This window comes from Mus caroli, unplaced genomic scaffold (genome assembly GCF_978045245.1).
Source record: "Mus caroli unplaced genomic scaffold, Mus_caroli_1 scaffold_15, whole genome shotgun sequence".
NCBI classification, from domain to species: Eukaryota; Metazoa; Chordata; class Mammalia; order Rodentia; family Muridae; genus Mus; species Mus caroli.
The window spans coordinates 102400985-102422356 of record NW_028227270.1 but is presented as its reverse complement, the minus strand read 5'-3'; the positions used below and the strand labels follow the sequence as shown (position 1 = coordinate 102422356).

Here is a 21372-nt window from a genome sequence, read left to right as displayed (position 1 = left end):
ATAGACTGTATATGTTGGTATAGGTGTGTGAGACAGTATATGTGTATATATAGTCATGAGCCAGCTATGGTGTGTGTATAGAAGTCAGATGACAACTTGGTGGAATTGGTTCTCTTTTTATGCCACATGTATTCTAGGGATTAAACCCATCTGTCTCAGCAGCAAGCACTTTGACCCATTGAGCCCAAAACCTCATGGTTTTTAATGGCTAGAAAGAAAATAAAAATTTAAGGTTCTGTTCTTATATTCTGCCATATTGTAGGGAATTTTGTACTTTGCATTTTTGCTGCGTTTTAAGTTAGTCAAAAATCATTAGCAAATAGTTATATGAATTATCCATAATTTCAGTAATTAAATAAAGATGACCAGCTTATTAAACATTATTTGGAATGGCATTTAGTTGCATAGTACAGCACAGTAGCATTCATTTACTATTTTAAATGGTTACATGATTTCCTAAACAAAAGATAGCTTGCCATACAAATGTCTGTGAATTTTTCATAAGTGGTCCAAATTTACTATATCTTTAGATCAAAATTTTAAAATCAAAATAATATCTTGCTATCTATTCCAAATGGTTAAAAACCATATTAAAACAAAACAAAAGATAAAAAGAATTAAAATGAGTAGAATACCCTCTATTTTTCATAAAATAAAACGTAATTATTTTTAAGTGGCCTTTACAGGGAAGCCGCAGAGTGACACATTATTATTGCATTTTAAGGATCCAAACTCCCTTAGTTTCCTAACAAACTAAATGCAGAATTTATGAGGAGAATCGATACTGTGAGATACGTGGGGTGCAGTGAGCTTTTAAGACCCATTCTTTTACCGCAGAAAGCCGTCAAATGGCATAGTGCTTGCCTTTGGTCTGCATTTTATATGGCATCTCCTATTCAGATATCGTCAGTATCACTCTGAAGATAAAATTACAGCCACTTGGGTCCTCTAGTTCTGATTAGAATGTTCTCGTGCTTTGGGGAAAACATTGCTGCTTGCTTTAAATATTCAGACTAATTTCCCACCAGAATCACCTCTTTCCCCTTTCTTTTGCAGCGCCCATGCCTCCTGTTTGCACCAGCCTTGCTGCTGTCTGCCCTGGATGACTAATCGTCATGGCACCTGGTGCATTCAGGCAGGCCTGTGCAGCGGAGTCAGCGTCATCCCTAGTTATGTCTGCACACCTGATGTTTTATTAACCAGTATTGATTTTTTTACCCAGGGGACTTTTTTCTTCCTGAAAAAAGGCAACCTTGCAGGAGTGAAAGGCGTTGCGGGGGATGAATTCCTAATGAGCCCCCTTCCCCTTCTTGTGGTTCCTCTTTAATGTAGCTTCGTATTTTAAGTGTCTGAATTGAAATTTCATTTTTAGCAATTCTATTTTGATAAATCCCTTCAAATCTTGGCTTTCTGTGAGGTTACTTTTTTTTAAAGATTGTCCTGCTTGACTGAAATGCCTAGTAGTGCCTGTGAATTTGAGCATTTCATTATAGGCTGCAATGAAGCATGCTCGCATGCAGTGAAATACAGAGAGTTCTGGACTATTTGAGTAAAGCTTAGAGAAATGAAAAGGAAGAAAAATCTCATGTCGTATTTCAGGTAGTCTGTAAGTTTCTTCTGACTTGTTTAGGATCAGTTCAGAGGAATAAAGAAACAGTGGGATGCATGAACTAGTCTGATATCATAAAATGAATATGTAGCCCAGCAGTCACTAAGTGACAGGAAGGGATTATTTTTGCATTGGAATATAAACATTTATGCTCAGGGTTATGCGGAACCATTTATAGAGATATTCTAAAGCTGATGATATAAGTACATCTGAGGATTTTTTCATCCCTCAATATGGCATGGAATTTTCCATTCAGAAACAATATTTTCTTGTTTTTAAGCATTTTTCCCTCCCTCATTGGCCTGAAATGATGCCCAGATTTTCACATTTCCCTTAAATTAGGTAGTTTCTTAATCATTTCCTCTGACTTTGGGTTTGACTGTAGCAATGTTGAGCTTTGTACTGCTCCATTTTTAATTTACTGCCTCAGTCCATCAGGCATTGTGTACTGAGCACATCCACACCATTAGTTGTCAGTAGATGAGGGTCCTCATGAGTCATTTTGACAGCTGGGATGCACTATCACGGGAAAATAGGCCTGGTTCTGTCATTTTCCCCAGGCTGGAGTCATGCCTTTTCTAGGGAATGTGTATCTTCCAAGATATTTCAGATATTTATGCACTAAGTGTTTTCACTTTGAAAGGCTTCTATTAACTGCATGCTAATACACAGTATATTTATTAATTGACATCTCCATTTTTCTTACAGTTTTTGGCACTGGGAACACATTATGGCAAGGTTTATTTACTTGATGTCCAGGGAAACATCACTCAGAAGTTTGATGTAGTAAGTATATGGTATAAAATAATGTACACATTAATTGCCATGCTAAAATTGTGATTTTTAACAGTCAGATAAGAAGAAGATATTAATTAAATTTGAGTGCTAAGAGTATAAGTCTAAAACTTGTAGTGTATTCTAAATGTTTTGAAGTTGAATTAGAGAAAGAACTCTGTAGATACAAGTATACATATATTTGACTGATGTGTGTATATGTATATTTTATTTGTATAAATTTATATAGTTGCAATGTTTGGTTCATTATAGTCATTCTAGTTTGACTTTGAATTAAAATATTATATGTATTGTATATACTTTTAATGGGCAGTATAGAATGTCTAGGTCAGTGGTTTTCAACCTGGCTAATGCTGTGACCCATTAAAACAATTACTCATGTTGTAGTGATTCCCAACCATATAATTATTTTCTTCACTGTTTCATAACTGTACTGTTGCTACTGTTATGAATATTAATGCAAATATCTGATACTCAGGATATCTGATAAACGAACCACATGTGGAGAATCTCTGTTCTAGATGAATTGTGACTAACACGGGAAGAAGCTGTTTTTATTAGAGAATGGATATCCATGCTCTCTCTCAGGAGTTGTGGGCTCCTTCGTGTGCCTGATGTGATTGCAGCTTTACTGGCAGTGTTGGTGGGTCGCTTTCTCTCTTCTAGTGTACACAGTGAAAATAGTTCATGTGAATGCTTTTAGGCTTACTTGATTGGGACTTTTGGTATCAAGGATAAAAGAAATGTTACATTTGAAGTTTGATTTTTTTTTTTAAATGTTTAATCAATACCTTAAAGGCAATGGTAACTTTTGTTTTTTGTTTGACTATGAAAATGTTGGGTAAAAAGATGATCATTTTGGGAGCACTATTAAGTTTTAAGATTTATTTATTTTATTTTTGTGTTTGAGTATCTTGACTGCATGCATATTTGTCTACCACCAGTGTCTCTGGTGCATAAAGAAGTCAGAGGAGGGGTTTAAATATGCCGGAACGAGAGTTATAGAGTATTGTTGGCTATCATGCACTTCTGGGAACTGAGCCCAGGTGCTCTGCAAAAGCTGTTCCTCTAATGGGGTGGGGTGGGGTGGGAGGCATGGCTTGTATTAAACACAGCACCAACAAAACTCTTCAGCTTTTGTTGCAAGACCTAATACAGGATACTGCAGTTTACCCAACATGTGATACAGAAGAGGGAAAGGAATGAGGGCCCAAAAAGAGAATATGTGCTCTTACTGTACTGCTCCATCAGGACAACTGTAGGGTTGGCTTGTTTGTTTGCTTTTCTCTTAATTGTTGTTTTTTGATGAGGGGAATGTACTTCTACCCTTCCTCTTCTAATACTTCAGACACTGGCTATACATCCACACTTTGTTCTTCCTTCTTCGTGAATTTCATGTGGTTTGTGAATTGTATCCTGGGTATTATGAGCTTTTGAGCTAATATCCACTTGTCAGTGAGTGCATACCATGTGTGTTCTTTTGTGATTGGCTTACCTCACTCAGGATGATATTTTCTAGTTCCACCCATTTGCCTATGAATTTCATGAATTCATTGTTTTAATAGCTGAGTAGTACTCCATTGTGTAAATGTACCATATTTTCTGTATCCATTCCTCTGTTGAGGGACATCTGGGTTCTTTCCAGCTTCTGGCTATTATAAATAAGGCTATGATGAACATAGTGGAGCATGTGTCCATATTACATGTTGGAGCATCTTCTGAGTATATGCCCAGGAGTGGTATTGCTGGGTCCTCAGGGAGTACTATAGTTCCGTCTTTCAATGGCATGTTAGCTATGTCTTCCATCCATCATTTTCAGGTTATTAATTATCTCATCTGTAAGATTGTCTGCACTTTTAGTTTTTTGGCCCTGTCTGACATCTTTGAAAACTAAGTGTCTGCAGTGGTTTTTGTTTTGTTTGTTCATTTTTGTTGTTTCCTTTCTTTGGAAGATAAAGAAGATAATTTGATGATATTTTAAATCATTTGTTTACTGTCTTCAAGAAGTTTGATAATCTACCCTGAAAAAGTTAGTTGTTTAAGGGCATGGCTTCCTGATGGTTCTTGTCAGATTAGACTTTTTAATATCAAATTGCAGATGGTCATTATCTTTTGGAAGAAGTCCTAATATCAGTTTCATGTCTGTCATGAAGTTTTTATTTCCTTTTCCTTTGGTCTTGAGGTGGCTGACTTGTAGTGCTCAGTGTGCCTCTTTAAAAGGTTGCCTTTTGATTTTGAAACCATTGTTAGCACTCGAATTTCTTCAGATGTGATAGTTGCCAATTTTTACATTGTTCTGTGTTGTTTTTTTGAGACAAAGTCTCATCCTTAGCCTCCCCTCCCCCATCCCCTGTATTTATTTGTATCCTAGAAAGGTCGGGGACTCAGAGGGCTCTAGCTTCTCCTGAGTGGTTGTAGGTGTCAGTCCTGCCCCTGGCCATCGTTGCCATAGTTAATCTAGAACCTTTCTTTCCATTAGGAAGTTAATAAGAGGAAAACAGAAATTTTAAAGAAATTAATGCATATCTTTGGCTTGGTTTTTACCTGTAGGTAAAAAATAATATAAACAAGTTAAGATCAGACAAAATAATAATTCACGATACTTATGTAATCTTTTTACTTTCCTCAAGAAGTGCATTTATAACCTATTCATTACATTGGTATTTTTGATTCCAAGAGAGGAATCATGAAGAAGTACTCCTGGTTTTGTTGATCAAAAGCTTGGTTTGACAGGGGATGGAAGTGGGGAAGAATCACTTTAAAAAAATATGTCTAGGTGACTCAGCTATTAGAGCTGGGAAGCGCCATTATGCCAGAAGCTGTCTAACTTCCTTTTACCAATGTAATATAAAAGAAGAAAACTCAACAACTCATTCTGTATTTTAAAAAAGTAATGTTACTTCTGCCATTAATAGCTCAAGAAGAATAATGTTCTTGGTGGAGTCTACTAAAGCTGAGCCAGGCTGCCTGATAACCCAGCAGTCCCGCTTTGAAGAAGTTCATTTCCAAGAAAAATGCATGTGGTACATAGGACCATAAAGCTGTAGGCCAGCAATGGCCTAATTCATGATAGTCTCCACATGGAAGCAACCCAGATGCCCACTGATATAGAAATGGATACGTACATTCTGCTGTGTCCTTAACAACAAAAAGGAACAGATTGCATACATGCATATAATGGCCAATGAAGCCAGATCATTAGTGTTACTTTTGAACCCTTGGTTGGAATGTATGATCATAAAACACCATTGTGCTTTCTCTTTAATGACCCTCATTGTCCTCTAACATATTCATTTAAAATTTCCCTCCCGAGTACTATTTAAACATTGATCACATAGTTGTGTCATTTCTTTGTTGAATATTTTAGAGCATTGTAGTGGCACATTAGTAAGCATTTTTTTGTTTTTGTTTTTGTTTTTAACTGTTAGTGAAACTGGAAAGATTTCATTAGTCAAACTGGACTTATGTTTACCAAATTTTTGTGTTTTTCTTTTCTTTACTAAAAACAGAAAGTGACAAGGTTTTCCTGGCGGTATCATGGGAGGAGATGCTAGAGACAGCCATGATTGCTGTAGAGAAGGACTAAGACTAAACAAGGGCTTGAAGCTCCTTGTTTGTTAAGACTGGCAGTTTTTAATGAGTTTAGAACTTTCCTTCCATTCCAGGCAGTTATCTGTTGGTATTTCTAGTTGCTTTTTATTTCGAGTTGAATTAATAGGTTCTGGTCTGCAGTTGCCAAACTTTGGAACTGTTCATGTCATGTGCACTAATAAAAACCCAGCTTCAAAGATTAACTAGTTTGAACAATTTTTTGTTTGTTTGTTTGTTTGTTTGTTTGTTTGTTTGAGACAGGGTTTCTCTGTATAGCTCTGGCTGTCCTGGAACTCACTTTGTAGACCAGGCTGTTGAAAATATTTTTATTTGCAGGAAAATGCATGGAAATCATTATAGTAAGTGAAGTAAGTGAAACTCAGAAAATACATATTAGAGCCGGGCGTGGTGGCGCATGCCTTTAATCCCAGCACTCGGGAGGCAGAGGCAGGAGGATTTCTGAGTTCGAGGCCAGCCTGAGGGTCTATTTGGGAACAAGAAAGTCACCAGTGGGGAAGGGTAGAGTGACAAGACAGGGACAGTGGGGTTGATTGTGTGCAGAATACATGACAGGCATGTCACAGTGAAACCCTACATTTTAGACAATGTATAAGTGTTAATAAAGTGCCTTTTTAATCAAAAAAGCTATTTTTAATATAATTATATAATTTCATCCTTTCATTTTTCTCTCTCAAACCACCTTTTCATTTACTCCATTCCCCTCTCTTTCAAATTCATAGCTTCTTTTTTCTTAAATTGTTGTATCGTATGTGTCTATGTATATAATACACATTATATATACACACAAATATATACTCATATACACATATATGTATATGTATGTATAATATATGCATTCCTAAATACATTATATAATCTATTCAGTCCATAAGAATGTTATTTGTATGTACATGCTTTCCATTTCATATTGGATAGATAATTGATGTGCTCTTCTCCCATTCTCTTCTTTCTTAGTTGCCTGTAGTTCTTTGTCTAGGGTTGAGCCTCATGAGTGTTTCCTCTCTACATTATCATGTCTATTGGTGTCATCCTTGTTTAGGTCATGTTTGGGCAACCATGCTGGCTAGACTTTATGGATGTCCAAGAGCTGTAGAACTTCAAACAACCACAATACCAAGCATGAAAAGTCATCATATAAGTTTTTAGTCAGGGTTGTTCAAGAGGCTCTCAAAAGATTATAGCCTATTGCGATTGCCCTTGGTTGTTCCCCCGAGGTAGAAGATAAGTCCCTGTTCCTGAAGACACCCATGATTTTCAGTCAAGAATCTCAAAAGTCCCCAAGCTGGAACTGTCCTGAAAGACTTCCCACTGAGAATTATATTTTATGGTACCAGAAGGTACCATCCAAGCTTCAAAGGAAGGAAGCAGCCAATAGTCCTTTCCAGCTACAACACCTATGAAGCACAACAGCAAGCAGTATGACATGATGGCCCCAGGGGTACCGCAGTGCATGCATACTGTGGCAATAACCATCTCTCTAATTGGACTTATATGATATCCAAGAAGAGGAGAATTATTCTTGGTACTGGAAACCTGTCCAAATTCTAAGGGCTAATAAAGTCATAGATTTTGGACAAAAACCTTCAACTACCGGTTTATTAAACCGGTCTAATTTGTAACTACATGCTAAAATATTTGTCATTATACTCACAGTTAAGTTTAATTCTCACTTGTCTTCTAGAAAATTTCTCTTTGCAACAGACACATTTACAGAAAACCCCAATTGATAGAGAGATAAATTGTGACTCCCAGTTACAAGTGATACATACAACAGAGAACTCCTACACCTGAGTCCCAAGGATCATTGTAGAAGATGGGACAGAAATATTCTGAGAGCTGGAGGAACAGGAACTTTCCTTTGAGTTTATGTAACTCTCTTATTCTGCATTCTTGACCCTGATAGGGAGAGATTGTAGAGCTAGTTACTATCTCTGAATTCAAACAATCACTCTAGGATGGAGGAAGAAGTTCATAAGACTCAGAAAGCGAAAACTTACAAGAAAACTCATAGAAGAATTATATGATTCATAAGTCCTCTCACTACCATCAAAAAACAAGCAAACAAAAACCAAAAACAAACCAAAATAATAACAAACCCTCCTACCATTTGCTGGGGAACATTGATTCTCCCCATCTCAGGAGTCACTGACTTCCTACAGTTCCTCACTTAGGGATGGAACGTTGTGAGACTTCATCAATGCTCATTGGTGTGTCAGCTGGTATTATCTGTTACTCTTAAGGTCTTGTTTAGGTTACAAAGATTAGTTAAAGACATAACTAGTATAACTCCTGAAACATTAACACTGCTAGAGGCAAACAGGCAGTGCACTCTAAGAAACAGTGCAAGAAAGGACTTGATGAATAGGAATCCGTTTGCTCAGGAATTAAAATCAACAATTGATGAAGTGAGACCTCATTAACACTAAAATCCCTAGATCCCAAGGGAAACAATCAAGTGAACAGGAAGCCTATAGAGTGGGAGAAAAGCCTTAGCCAGCTAGGACTATGTAGAGGGTCAGTTTGTAAAGAACTCCAAAAACAAAGAATCCAGAAACAAATTACAAATAGGCTATGAACCTGAACAGGTTGTATTCTTCAAAATGAAAAATAAATGTGGCTTTAAAAAGTGTCTCAATTCAACACCATTAGAAAATTAGGGAGACATAAATGAAAATTTGCAATTATTTGAATTATTTAATATTATTTGAAATATCCTCTTACCCAGCTGAAAAGCATTTGCTGGTAAGGATGTGGGGAAAGGGGATCCCTTCCACTGTTGGTCAGATTGCACACTCTTATAGGTTCTCTGGAAGTCATTGTAAAATATTCTCAAGAAACTAAAAATAGGTCTCTGATGTGACTCAGCTGTTCCACTATCACAGTTTGCTTCCAGTTGCTGTGATAAAGATCATGATCAAAAGCAACTTTGTGAAGAAAAGATTTACTTGCCTTATAGGTTACAGCTGATCATCGGGGAAGTCAAGGCAGGAACTCAAGGCAGGAACTTGAGTGGAGGAATTGAAGCTGAGAACAACATGGAGTTAAACTGGATCCTTGGTCAGCTCAGCTGCTTGCTGGCTTTGTTCCTCATGGGTTGCTCAGCTTGCTTTCTTATCTTCCCTTGTCCCCCTCCAGCCCTAGAAATACCTGTCCAGTGGTGGCATTGACCCAGTGTGCTAGGCCTTCTAACAGCCATCATTAATCAAGGAAACATGCTACAGACCTTCCTACAGGTAATCTGCTAGAGGCATTTTCTCAGTTACAGTCCTTCTTCCCAGATAATTCTAGCTTGTGTCAATATGGCCAATGAACAAATGAATGAACACAACCAGTTCTTGGCCTACCCACACAGCAATCTAGGAAAAGGACTCACAGAGAACAAAAATTAATAGAAGAAAGGCATTCTAGTCCCAAAGGGTGTGGTGAAAATCTTAGGAACAAGTATGCACATACGAAACTCAGAAGATGCCATGTGATCAAAATGAGGAGTATGGAGAAGCAGTGAGATTTCAGATTGTACAAGTGCGTTCCTGGCCATGCCCCAGGCTCCAGGGCTTTTCCTTCCTCTGCACACACACATGACACTGTTATTGTTATCTTTGCAGAATGGGCCTTCATCTTGCCAGTTACAGCTCTTTGTTCCTATGTAAGGTCCTGAAGAGCAGAGGTCAAGTCTGCTGTACTTCTCCCTCTTACTCCCACTCTTCCTCTGGGTTGTCTGGTGCTGAGTAAACATATCCTGGCTGACAGTACCATGTTTGGTTCACACTTGTGAAGCTAGTTGTCATTGTGTAACCTTTCAAAAGACATCTGGGAGTCAGCTCTTACTTGCCTGTGTATCATTCAGCCATAGGTTTCTCACTGTATTTATGATTAGAATTGTTTTCTTTTGTAATCTGCTATAGAAAGAATTTTGTTTCCTTATTTTGAAGCCGTAACCTCCACTGTAATGAGGTTTGGGAATGAGACCTATGGGAAGTGATTAGCTTTTGTTAAGGCTGTGGATGAGAGCAAAGAGGTCCCCTGCCCCAGAACTGAGAAATCTGCTCTATGAGTTGCCCTAACCATAGTATTTTCCTAAGGTCCATCTAGATGACTGGTATGAGATATGGACTTTCAACCTTGCTTTTGAAATTAATTCCTCTGGCAATTAATTTTGCAGATTTTTTTTAAAATCAACTTTACAGAAACCTATACATATCTGGTAAGAGGGTGTTTCCATTGAAGAGTTACCTCCATCAGACTGGCCTGTAGGCAAGTCTGTGGAGGCTTTTTCTTGATTAATGATGATGTGGAGGGCCTACCTCACCGTGGATGGGATGGTATGATTCCTCCCCCCAGCAGGTGGTTCTTATAAAGGAAACAAACTAAGCAAGTCATTGGAAGAGCCCTGTAAGTGGTATCTTCTGTGGCTTTGGCTTCAGTTCCTTCCTTGAGTTTCTGCTGCAGTTTCTTCTCAATGATCGACTGTGGTGTGGAAGTACAAAATAAAATAAATACTTTCCTTCCTTGCACTGGTTTTGGTCAGTGTTTTATCACAACAAAAGAAACAAACTAGGACCTTAGTTAAAATAATGTTTTTTGAGAATTTCATGTATGATTATTATATTTAAATCATTTCCCCTTCCTCCTCTTGATTGCACCCCACACTCCCTCTCAAATTCCAAGCCTCTTTTCCCTTATTTATTGTTATACACACAGGCACACGCACACATACACACAAGCACATATACCCCACCTGTGTTGCTTCTGTGTATAGGTTTTTAGGGCTACTTATCACAGTCTTAATATTTTCACAGGTCTTTTTTGTTGCTATAGTAATTCAGACTTTTTTTCTTTTTTTAAATTAGGGCGAACTCACTGGTCCCGAGGATTGAGGCCAAGGGAGTTGCCATGGGGAGAGAAGGAGAGAGAGAGAAAGGGAAGAGGAGGGGGAAGGGGGAGAGAGGGGGAGAGAGAAAGAGAAGAGAGAGAGAGCGCAATTGACCATGGAAAGCATCAAAGGTGCTAAGTAAGGAGTACAGGAGTTAATGGACTTATGATGCTTTGATCTTGTGTCCTTGCCATTTGCTGTGTCCGTCTCCTTACTCGTCTAGGTGGTGTTAGGTGTCATCTCTAAATTTCAAAGGATGTGTTTGTTATTGGTTCCCTCTGTGAATAATTTCATGTTTGTTTCGGGACCTTGATACTTGGGCATCATTGGCCCTGCACTTTTGACATTGGATGGTCTTCTTTGGCATAGAGTCATCTCTAATCTAGATGAGTTCTTCTTTCTTTCCCATTAGTGGAAAAATGTTTGGAAGATCACTTATCTTTCTTTGTGTGTTTCAGCAAAGGAAACACTGTCATCTCTTCATTCTCTCTTTGCCAACACAGCCCTGAAAGTTTTGTTCTTTCAAGCTTCTTAACTTGCATTTTTAATACTCATATAAAAATCTTTGTTTACATAGCAATTGTTTTCTCTGAGTTATATTTAGTACAAGCATTTGCATTTTTTGTGCAAATTGTTTTTCTATTCATTGGTGTACTTACTTTGATAGCTGTGAGGAAGAAAATAAAAGTTCTCTAAACTAATATAGATATGTGCTATGTGATAGTATTTCAGTGGTGCCTGGCATAGACTGCAGCTGTCCTGTAAAGTCAGACTGAGCAGCTAGCGTAGTAAGAACACCCTATAATGGTACAATTATGATGTTCCCTGTCAGCCCCTCTCATAATATTTCATAAGACATTAGTTCAAATCTGAAAAAAATGCCATGTATCAGGACAGTTTTCAGGGAATCAGAGTTTTCTTTCTTTCTTCTCATATCAGAATTAATATGTATACATACATTTATGGTTCTCCGGGTATTTTTTTGCTTGTTCATCATGTGGCCACTGTGGTATTAAGGGTGATTATTCATTGGAAGAATCTTGAAAATCAGGTCTAAGAATCTCATCTAGCTTCCTCAAGCAAATAGCCATGCTTTAGACTGCAGGTCTGCTGGTGCCTGGGGTCTGTCCTGAACACATACTGTCTGTAGTGTGCTATTTTAGCGGTGGCATCATTAATTAGGAAGCAGGCTTTGTATTTATTGATATGATCAAAATGGTACTTTGTTGGCCCAAATATGCCAGTACCTATAATTCTTATGTAAGACTGATTGACAGGTCTCAGACTCTCATGCGCTTAAAGAACCTGTTTTCTATATTTGAGCATAGTGTTTTCAGTGATAAGAGATGTATCCAATGAATTGCGAATTACTTAAGTGGGAAACATTCTAACTTTTGATAAACGATGGTGAGGAAACTCACATTTCCAATTTTCTGCATTAAATATAATCTCAAGTTGTGGATTAAGCATAGGTACCTTGATAACTTGTGGCATCCCTGCATCTAAGTAAGAAAACTTATTCAGCATTAAGGCTGCTTGCCTAACTTAGAGTCAGTGTAGAGTGAAGGATGCTGGAATATCTGGCCCTTTTGTGGTAAGTGTGTTTGGGAAGTTATCTCTTCAGCAACTATATTTTAATAGTTCTTCACAGAAGAAAATACACTAGGACTTTCCCTGTTTTAAAATCGAAGTTGAAGCAATATTAATTTCCTACAACATGAGTGTGATGTGAGATGGGTAGTAGCCTGGAGCTTAGCTGGCTGAAACCTGCAGATTATTTCCCTCCACAGGGAGAATATCCTCTGGCTGCTTCTTTCTTTGAGGTTCAGTCATTTATTTTTAAGAGAAGCAGGAGGGGGGAGGGAGGGGGAGGGGAGGAAGGGAAGGAGGGAGGGAGAGAGACAGAGACAGAGACAGGCAGTGATCAGATTTGCAAGAGAAGACTGAGAACACATGGAGGCCGGAATTGGGAGTTTGGAGCTTTGGATGGCCGAGTGTCACATTGTTGTCACGGTTGGACTAGACAGGGTGATGGCTCCGTCTATGAAATGGTATCACAAGGTGGAGGAGCAGTCTTTTTATATAAATATTTGTGCATGCTCCAGGAGCTTGAGGACAGGAGAATGGACAGAAAACGGTAGGCATGAAAGGTAGTAATGTAGATTTGGTTGACAGGTTTATATATCAAGATGAAAGTGCTGTGTTTTCAAAGACTGTCTTTGCAAAATGAAGGTTGATGTATTTAGGGGTGTAAGTGAAACCTGGCACATTTGGGCCAACAATCGCTTAGGGCTAGTGTTAGCGTTAGGGTTATGGTTAGGGTTCTGATCACTCCAATACATACAAAGCCTGCTTTCCAATGTGTAAATTTCAGGTCATGAACAAGAAGACAGGGTCTTACTGTGTGGATAAGGTCTGCTTAGATTTTAAACAGCATTTATCTTGAGTACGTTTTATGTAAAATAGACTTTTTAATATCTGGGAACCCTGACACAGTACTTGTATATATGTACTCAAAATTATATATACTTCCTTAATCTGTTTTTCCGATAGAATAGATTTTGTTTTGTAGCTTCTTTTTTGGGGGGGGGATTATTTGGTCTTAATTCCAAATTATCTTTTCTTTGAATTATATATTAATTAGGAAAGATAACAACTTGATTCATGTTTTCCTCCATTTCTCCATACTGTGGAGTCTTATAGCACTTCTTAGCACTTGGTTATCCACTCCTTGTTTCATGCTGATAAGTAGGTGTCATAACTTCTAGGAACATTATTAATCTTAACTCTTCAGATTTTTGTTCCATTGAAAGGAAAAAAAATACTATACTAAAGCTAGGGAAAGTGAAATACCACATATAATTAAAATACCTATCAAAATGGTTACAATTACAAAGAGGAGCCATGCTAAGTGTTAGGGTATGTGGAGGGACTGCAGCTTCCCTACCATCTGTTCTCTCTCCTCTTGTAATGTTGAGGATCAATCCCAGCTCCTGTGTTTGCTGGGAATGTGCTCTGGCTGCAGTTTATATCTCCAGATAGATGTGGAACTCACCAGCACTGATGCAAAAATAACAGGGTGTCGGTAAGTTTTTAGGACATTAAATATAAACCCACTGTATGTGTCAGACTTTCTGGACATGGCGGTGAAAACATGTTTGCATAGAGAAGCATATATCAATATTCATGTGAGCTTTTTGGTAATATGCTGCAACTTTAGACAACCTCTGTTGTCAGTCTGTAGAGAAACACAATGCAGCCCATCCACCCAATGTCCTGCCTCATCAGTGTAAAGGAAAGAAGTACTTATGTGTGCAACATGGGCACACACAGCTCTATCATAAGGAAAGAAGTACTTATGTGTGCAACATGGGCACACACAGCTCTATCATAAGGAAAGAAGTGCTTATGTATGTGTGCAACATGGGCACACACAGCTCTATCATGATAAGGGAAAGAAGCCAAACTCAAAAAGTCACATGCTATATAGTCACATTTATAAAGTTATAGAAAATATATCAACAAGTCTATAGTGAAGGGAAGCAGACCAGTGAGTGATTGGCCAATTTTATCTCAGAGGAGAAATAAGTGCCTCGTGAAATAGTCTAAAAGTTAATATATTAGGATGCTTTTGAGGGATTGGTAACAGAAATCTATGTGTCTCACATGCAAAGAGAAAATTACACAGAAAGGAAGTGGATCCATTCATTGTTGCTTTGGAGTTGTTAATTCTCTGCACATGTATCAAACGATGCTGAGCCTGAGAATTCAAGTTTGATAAATATCATCATCCAGTGGGTGGGCTTCTTTTAAACAAGGTCTGTAAGGTAGGGGCCCATGCCAGATGTCATCCAGGTTCTGGTCCAAGTTGCTCTGTTTCCCTACAGTGAGGCATGCCATGTTACACCCACCAGCATTGTTTGCTGCTGTGTCACTCCTTCTGGGTGCTGTCATTGGCGATTCTCATGAAGAATCTCATGGATTTAGGTTTCAAGATGACTAAGTTTGTATTTTTCTGGTTACTTTCTAGGCTTCTTACTTGAGAGTAGTTAGTTCATGTATTTTGTTAGTATGTTTGTAAGGTTCTAAATTGCTTTGCACTTAAAACATTTCTTGTTTACAGGCAAAACTAACAAGAGTGAGAAATTAACTCTTGAGGAGGGTGGGTCATGTAATGACTCAGAATCTGAGTCATCACTAGAAGTTAAATTTAATGGCTTTCAACCTTAAAATACGGGGTGTGACCACTTTTCTATTGTCTTGATAATTTAATATGTTCTTTATTGGTTTCATTGACTTAGATATTTTGATTCTTTATGTTTTAGAAAAGCTAAGTGTATGCCAGTTTTTTAAAAAACAATATATGTTACTCTTTAAAAATGTTACCTGTATTATGAGATGAATATGAGATGTATATGAGACTGTTTAGTGGTTAAGAGCACTTGCTGCTCTTGCAGAGAAAATGAGTTTGGTTCGTAGCACTCACATTGGAAACTCCACAACTGCCTGTATCTCCAGTCCAGGGAATCTGGCACCCTCTTCTGGCCTCCACAGGCCTGCACATGCTGACACACAGTCATACACAAATTAAAATCATAAATCTTTTAAAGAGTGGCAGATATCTTCTAGTATGTGGCTTTTGTTTAAATTTCTCAGTTATGGCCATTTCCGTTAATAATTTTTTAATGGAATAAATATTTATCAGTCTTCACATTTATAGTCTGGTGTGCATATTTGTGTGCATGTGAGTGAGTGTGTGTGTTACAGGGGAAAAAAAACATTTGCTATTGTTAAAACATCAACAGTTGTAAGATTATTCTATATTTTTCCCTAAAAGTTTTCAGTTTTTGCTTTTTATAGTAAGTCTTCATTTTTTTTCTCAAGAGAAATGTTCCCAGGCATGAGGAGAATTCTATTTCTCTTAGTGTGAGGACAAAGTTCCTGTCTTGCCAGGAAAATATTATAGTAATTTTCCCTTACCCTTGGGATTTGTTCCAATACCTAAGCTAGATGTTTGAAACTTTGGGCAATACTGAGTCCTGTGCATTCTCCACTTAGTATGTTTTCTCCTGTAGGTGCTCACTGTGCTGTGTTTAATTTACAGATTAGCTATGGAGATAAGCACTTATAAAATAGAATGTTTATGCAAGTGTACTGAAGTAGCACTGTCTCTATTACTACTCGTGCTTTTGAGATGTTGTGAAGTAAAAAGAGGTTACCCGAATGGAAGACCTGTGCTGATAACCATGTTCCATTTGATTGATAACCAAGATAGCTACCAGGTTACTAGTGGGTTGGTAGTGTCGACTTGAAACATGGACGAAAGGATGGTTCATTTTCTGGGAGGAACAGAGTTGGGCAGAGCAAGTAAGTGTTCGTCATCCTACTTAGAACACAGACAGTTTAGTACTTCTAATTTTTTCTAGAATCCTTTATCAAATATTTCTAGAACACAGCTGCCTATAGGTAATTAAAACATTGGAAAGTGAAATTATGGTTAAGAGAAGACCACACAGCCAAGTGTGCAGACTTTCCATTTTAATGCCTGTCCTTGTGTGTCCTATGTTATTGGAAACCTAGTGCCTTAGAATGCATGTAGAACTAGAGGTAGCTTTGAAATGACTTTGAGTGAACCACTAGCAAATCAGGGTCTCCAGCAGGATGGTCAGCAGGATTGTGGAGGTGGCGGGTGTGTACTTGAAGCTAGATGGTGGTGAAATAGCACGAGAAATAGACCAGTGATGGTCTGACTCTTGTCTTCCAACCCTTGCTCCATGTTCAAAGGCTGTTAAATAAATCTATTCCTCCCAACACATGTGTGTGTGCAGTCATATTCTTATTTTCATCTTTAAAATTATGTCACAGTCATACCTCAGATTTACAGTACAACTTGGGGTCATGTGAGCTTGTTCATGTGAAGCATGTTTTGCAAGACTGGATAAATGATTAAGGTCAGAAGGTGGGTCAAGTGAGGAGTGACTTAACTGCAGGCATTTTTATACTTCTTGAAGAATATATGTTCTTTTAAATTTATTTGTGTAGTTGGCTTTAATAGTGATATTGTATACAAGATTGAGAAGAAAAGAAGGAAGAAGGAAAAAGTTTTCTGTAGTACACACACTGTGACATCAGCTGTAGCAGCTGCTCCAGTAGGTCCTTTCTGTATTGGGGAGGAACTCACCTTTACCATATGGTGCAGAGAGAGCTTAGTAATTAGATATGTGAACTCTGTCCGGGACATTCTGATGACATGACTGAGGGAGTCTACTTTCTAATGTAGAACAGCTTGGTTTCTAGCATATCTCTCCCTTGGACACTTTTCTGTGAGATCATAATCTACTTGGGAAATCACTACTGGAAGACTGTGTTTGTGACCCACTGGAAGACTGTGTTTGTGCTGAGCATTATAGCAATGCTGTTTGTGGGGAGGTTTGCCTGAATTTGTGAACTGTGAGGTGGCATTTCTTTATCAAGGATTGGAAAAGTAAAATTTACTTTGGTTAATGATTTGGTCTCAATTATGTAAACTATATTGTTTGTCTTTTTTAGGTAAGTGATTTTTTTTTTTAACTACCTCTCAAATAGAAGGGCTTTAACCTCTCAAATGTTTGGTGTTCAACATTGCTGCTGCTGCTGCAGAGCTGAAAATAAAAATGAGAAACAGGAGAACATCCTTACTGCTAATGGATTTTCCCTTTGTCAGTGATAGTATCATTCACTTGTATAATGGAAAAATAGGAATGTCTGTGGCTCGTGAGAGGCTCATGTCGTTGTGAAGCATGTCACTGGCAGGAATTCAGGCATTGGCTTTTCGTGTGGGTTTGGGGAGGGGCAGGGTCTCAGGCACCTCATACCAGCTTTGAATTTTCTATGTAGCCAAACATGCCTTTGAACTTGCTTGTTCTTCTAGAGCCTTTATATAGCATGTCCATAGAGCATGTCAACGTAAGGGTAGCCTTCTAAGGACCTTATTTTAAACAGCGGTGATATCTTCTTTATACTCTCATATTTGTATAGTCTGAAGGGTAGCAAGTCATTTCTGTTGTCTTACTCTTAGGAAAAAAACATGACTTGGCTGGAGGTTCTGGAGGGAAAAAGAGAAAAACTTTGTACCTGGTTATGGTGTTACACACCCTGTAGATTAACTACGATAGTAACACGGTAAACTCCACAACACTATGCCCACCTTTCTCCATACTCATGAGGACAATTAAAACTAGTTTTTGATTATTTCTATTCACACGTCTTACTTAAACAACCCAGTTCATCTGGATTGAGTGGTATGTGCACAACATGATGCCACTGCAGAAGCCGGGCAGTGGTGGCGCACGCCTTTAATCCCAGCACTTGGGAGGCAGAGGCAGGCAGATTTCTGAGTTCGAGGCCAGCCTGGTCTACAGAGTGAGTTCCAGGACAGCCAGGGCTACACAGAGAAACCCTGTCTCGAAAAAAAACCAAAAAACAAAAAACAAAAGATGCCACTACAGGTTACTGTTGGAGTTGAAGGAGCAGCACCATGCTGTCTGCACTGAATTCTGGCTCCTAAGGCTAGCAGCATTCCTGTCAAAAGGGGCCTGCTAAAGGGGCAGACCTTTTAATATGACAGGGAATGCTCTTTCCGCCTGGAATGTAGAGAGTCTACAGGCAATGTTTCATTCTTTTTTATGTAATTGCTGAAGAAGAAGAAAAAGAAAATCACTCTTTGCCTAAATGCAAAGAATAGCCTTTCCTAGGCCACTGGTAAGTCATCCCTTCAGAAGGCTCTGTTTTTTTCTGCACCCCACCCCCGTGTTTGCTTTCGTCTCTGGCATCATCCCTGCCATCGCTCCATTGTTCTCTGTCTATTCTCCCCATGATCCTTTTATCGTGTTCTCCCCTTTACCAGTTTCTCAAATTGTCACCACCCTTGTTCAAGCTTTTATTGAGTCTCACATGGGTTATTGCAATAAAGCCCAACTGATCTCCCTGTCTTATGTCTCTGCAAATCCATCCTTCTCACAGCTGCCCAAGGAATCTTCTCAAAGTGCCACTGGGCTTTTGTTCTCCTTTTCACCAAAAGCAAACAGGTGGCCTCCAGATTCCAGTGCAATACAGCTGCCCTTTTGGGTAGAGCAGGACTTACAGTTGGTTGTCACAGTGTTCTTTATTGTAGCACATGCTATTGCTACCTCTGGATAGAAAGCTTGTCCCATCTTCCCTGTGATATTGCCCTTAATTTTTACAGGTAGAAGAATATGTATTTGATATTCATTTAGTAATTGCTTCTTGTTCCTTGTTTCAAACATTGTCCAAATTTTCCAGCAATATTATGACAGGTAAGTATAGTGTATCTCCCCTCTGATTCAGTTAATCGAAGTTGATCTGGAAAGTAATGTGTTAAATTATTGCAGAGAGGCCCAAAGTGCTAGGGCTCCACAGACTCCTCAAAGGCAGACCTGATTTGTCTATTCTTTTCCTTAAATTCTGCTCATGTCTTGTAGGGTACTTAGTAATAGTTACTGTTTTGTTAAATCAAATCATTACAAGTTTGTTTCCTTCATAGCTTGTTGCAACTACTTGGTGACAGCCTTTGTGGTAGTGTGAATATGCTTGGCCCAGGGAGTGGCACTGTTAGGAGGTGTGGCTTTGTGGGAGGAGGTATGGCCTTGTTAGAAGAAGTGTGTCACTGTGGGGGTGGGCCTTGAGAGCCTCCTCCCAACTGCTTGGGGAAACTTTGGATGAAGTTAGAACTCTCAGCTCCTCCAGTGCCATGCCTGCCTAGATGCTGCTGTGCTTCCTGGCTGGATGATAACATACTGAACCTCTGAACCTGTAAGCCAACCCCATCAAATGTTTTCTTTTATAGGAGTTGCCTTAGTCATGGTGTCTGTTTACAGCAGTAAAACCCTAACTAAGATAGCCTTCCTTTTTTGTTATTCTTTCTTTTATATTTTTAGTGGTTTTGTGTATGAGCAAGGAAAATATTTGCTCAATTAAAACAACAATTTCTATAATACTTTACACATTATAAGTCACTATTCAAGTAATTTATTTTATTTATTTTTTTTTTTTAAGATTTATTTATTATACATAAGCACACTGTAGCTGTCTTCAGACACTCCAGAAGAGGGCACCAGATCTCGTTACGGATGGTTGTGAGCCACCATGTGGTTGCTGGGATTTGAACTCTGGACCTTTGGAAGAGCAGTCGGGTGCTCTTACCCACTGAGCCATCTCACCAGCCCCTCAAGTAATTTATATTTAGAGTAAATGATTATCTGTTCACAGTGACATTCAAGTTATAAGGATCACAGGCTTGTTCTCAGCAATTCTTTGTTTTTATTAGATATTTTCTTTACTTATATTTCAAATCTTATCCCCTTTCCCGGTTTCCCCTCTGAAAACCCCCTCTCCCCTCCTCCTCTCCCTGCTTCTATGAGGATACTCACCCACCCACCCACTTCTACCTCCCTGCCCTGGCATTCCCCTACACTGGGGCATCAAGCCTTCACAGGACCAAGGGCCTCTCCTTCCATTGATGACCAACAAGGCCATCTTCTGCTACATATGTGGCTGGAGCCATGGGTTCCTCCATGTGTACTCTTTTGTTGGTGGTTTAGTCCCTGGGAGCTCGGAGAGGTGGGGGTCTGGTTGGTTGATATTGTTGTTCTTTCTGTGGGGTTGCAAACCCCTTCAGCTCCTTAATTTCTTTCCCTAAGTCCTCCACTGGGGCCGGCCCCTGCTCAGTCCAATGGTTGGCTGTGAACATCTGCTTCTGTATTTGTCAGGTACTGGCAGAGCCTCTCAGGAGACAGCTATATCAGGCTCCTGTCAGCATGCACTTCTTGGCATCCACAGTAGTGTCTGGGTTTGGTGGCTGTATATGAGATGGATCCCCAGGTGGGGCAGTCTCTGAATGGCCTTTCCTTCAGTCTCTGCTCTACACATTGTCTCCATATTTCCTCCCATGAGTATTTTGTTCTGCCTTCTAAGAAGGACTGAAGCATCCATACTTTGGTCTTCCTTCTTCTTGAGCTTCACGTGGTCTGTGAGTTGTATCTTGGCTATTCTGAGCTTTTGGGCTAATATCCACTTTTTATACAATGTAGTACTATTCAGCTATTAAAAACAATGACTTCATGAACTTCTTAGGCAAATGGATGGAACTAGAAAATATCATCTTGAATGAGGTAACCCAGTCACAAAAGAACACACATGGGATGGACTCAGCAGTTCTTTATTGACAGAGTTCATGCCAGGAAGAAAAGCTTTATTTGTTCCTTATATTGCTTCCTGGCTCACTCCTGACTTCTGTAGCAGGGCCATTTAGTGCTCCTTCTTATCTTAGATGTAGTGTTGCAGGCAACCATTCAAGGTACCATGGTGAGACTAGAATCAGGTTGTCCAAGATCTTTATCTGAGTTGTTAGGAAACTTAATATTGTCTCAGAGCAGTAGGATGTGGCTGTGGAGACTGTAGGTGCTGGAGAAGATAAGCTCCAGGT

At 39.0% G+C, this 21372-nt stretch overlaps 1 protein-coding gene across 2 annotated transcripts in view; it reads left to right on the top strand.

The window, feature by feature from the left end:
- Vps41 (VPS41 subunit of HOPS complex) overlaps positions 1–21372 on the top strand; it is a 161542-nt gene that overhangs the window by 27813 nt on the left and 112357 nt on the right. For both annotated transcript variants that reach the window (XM_021180045.1, XM_029468461.1), the window contains exon 4: positions 2318–2395. In XM_021180045.1, coding sequence (XP_021035704.1) covers positions 2318–2395 — 78 coding nt within the window. The remainder of the gene's footprint in view (positions 1–2317; positions 2396–21372) is intronic.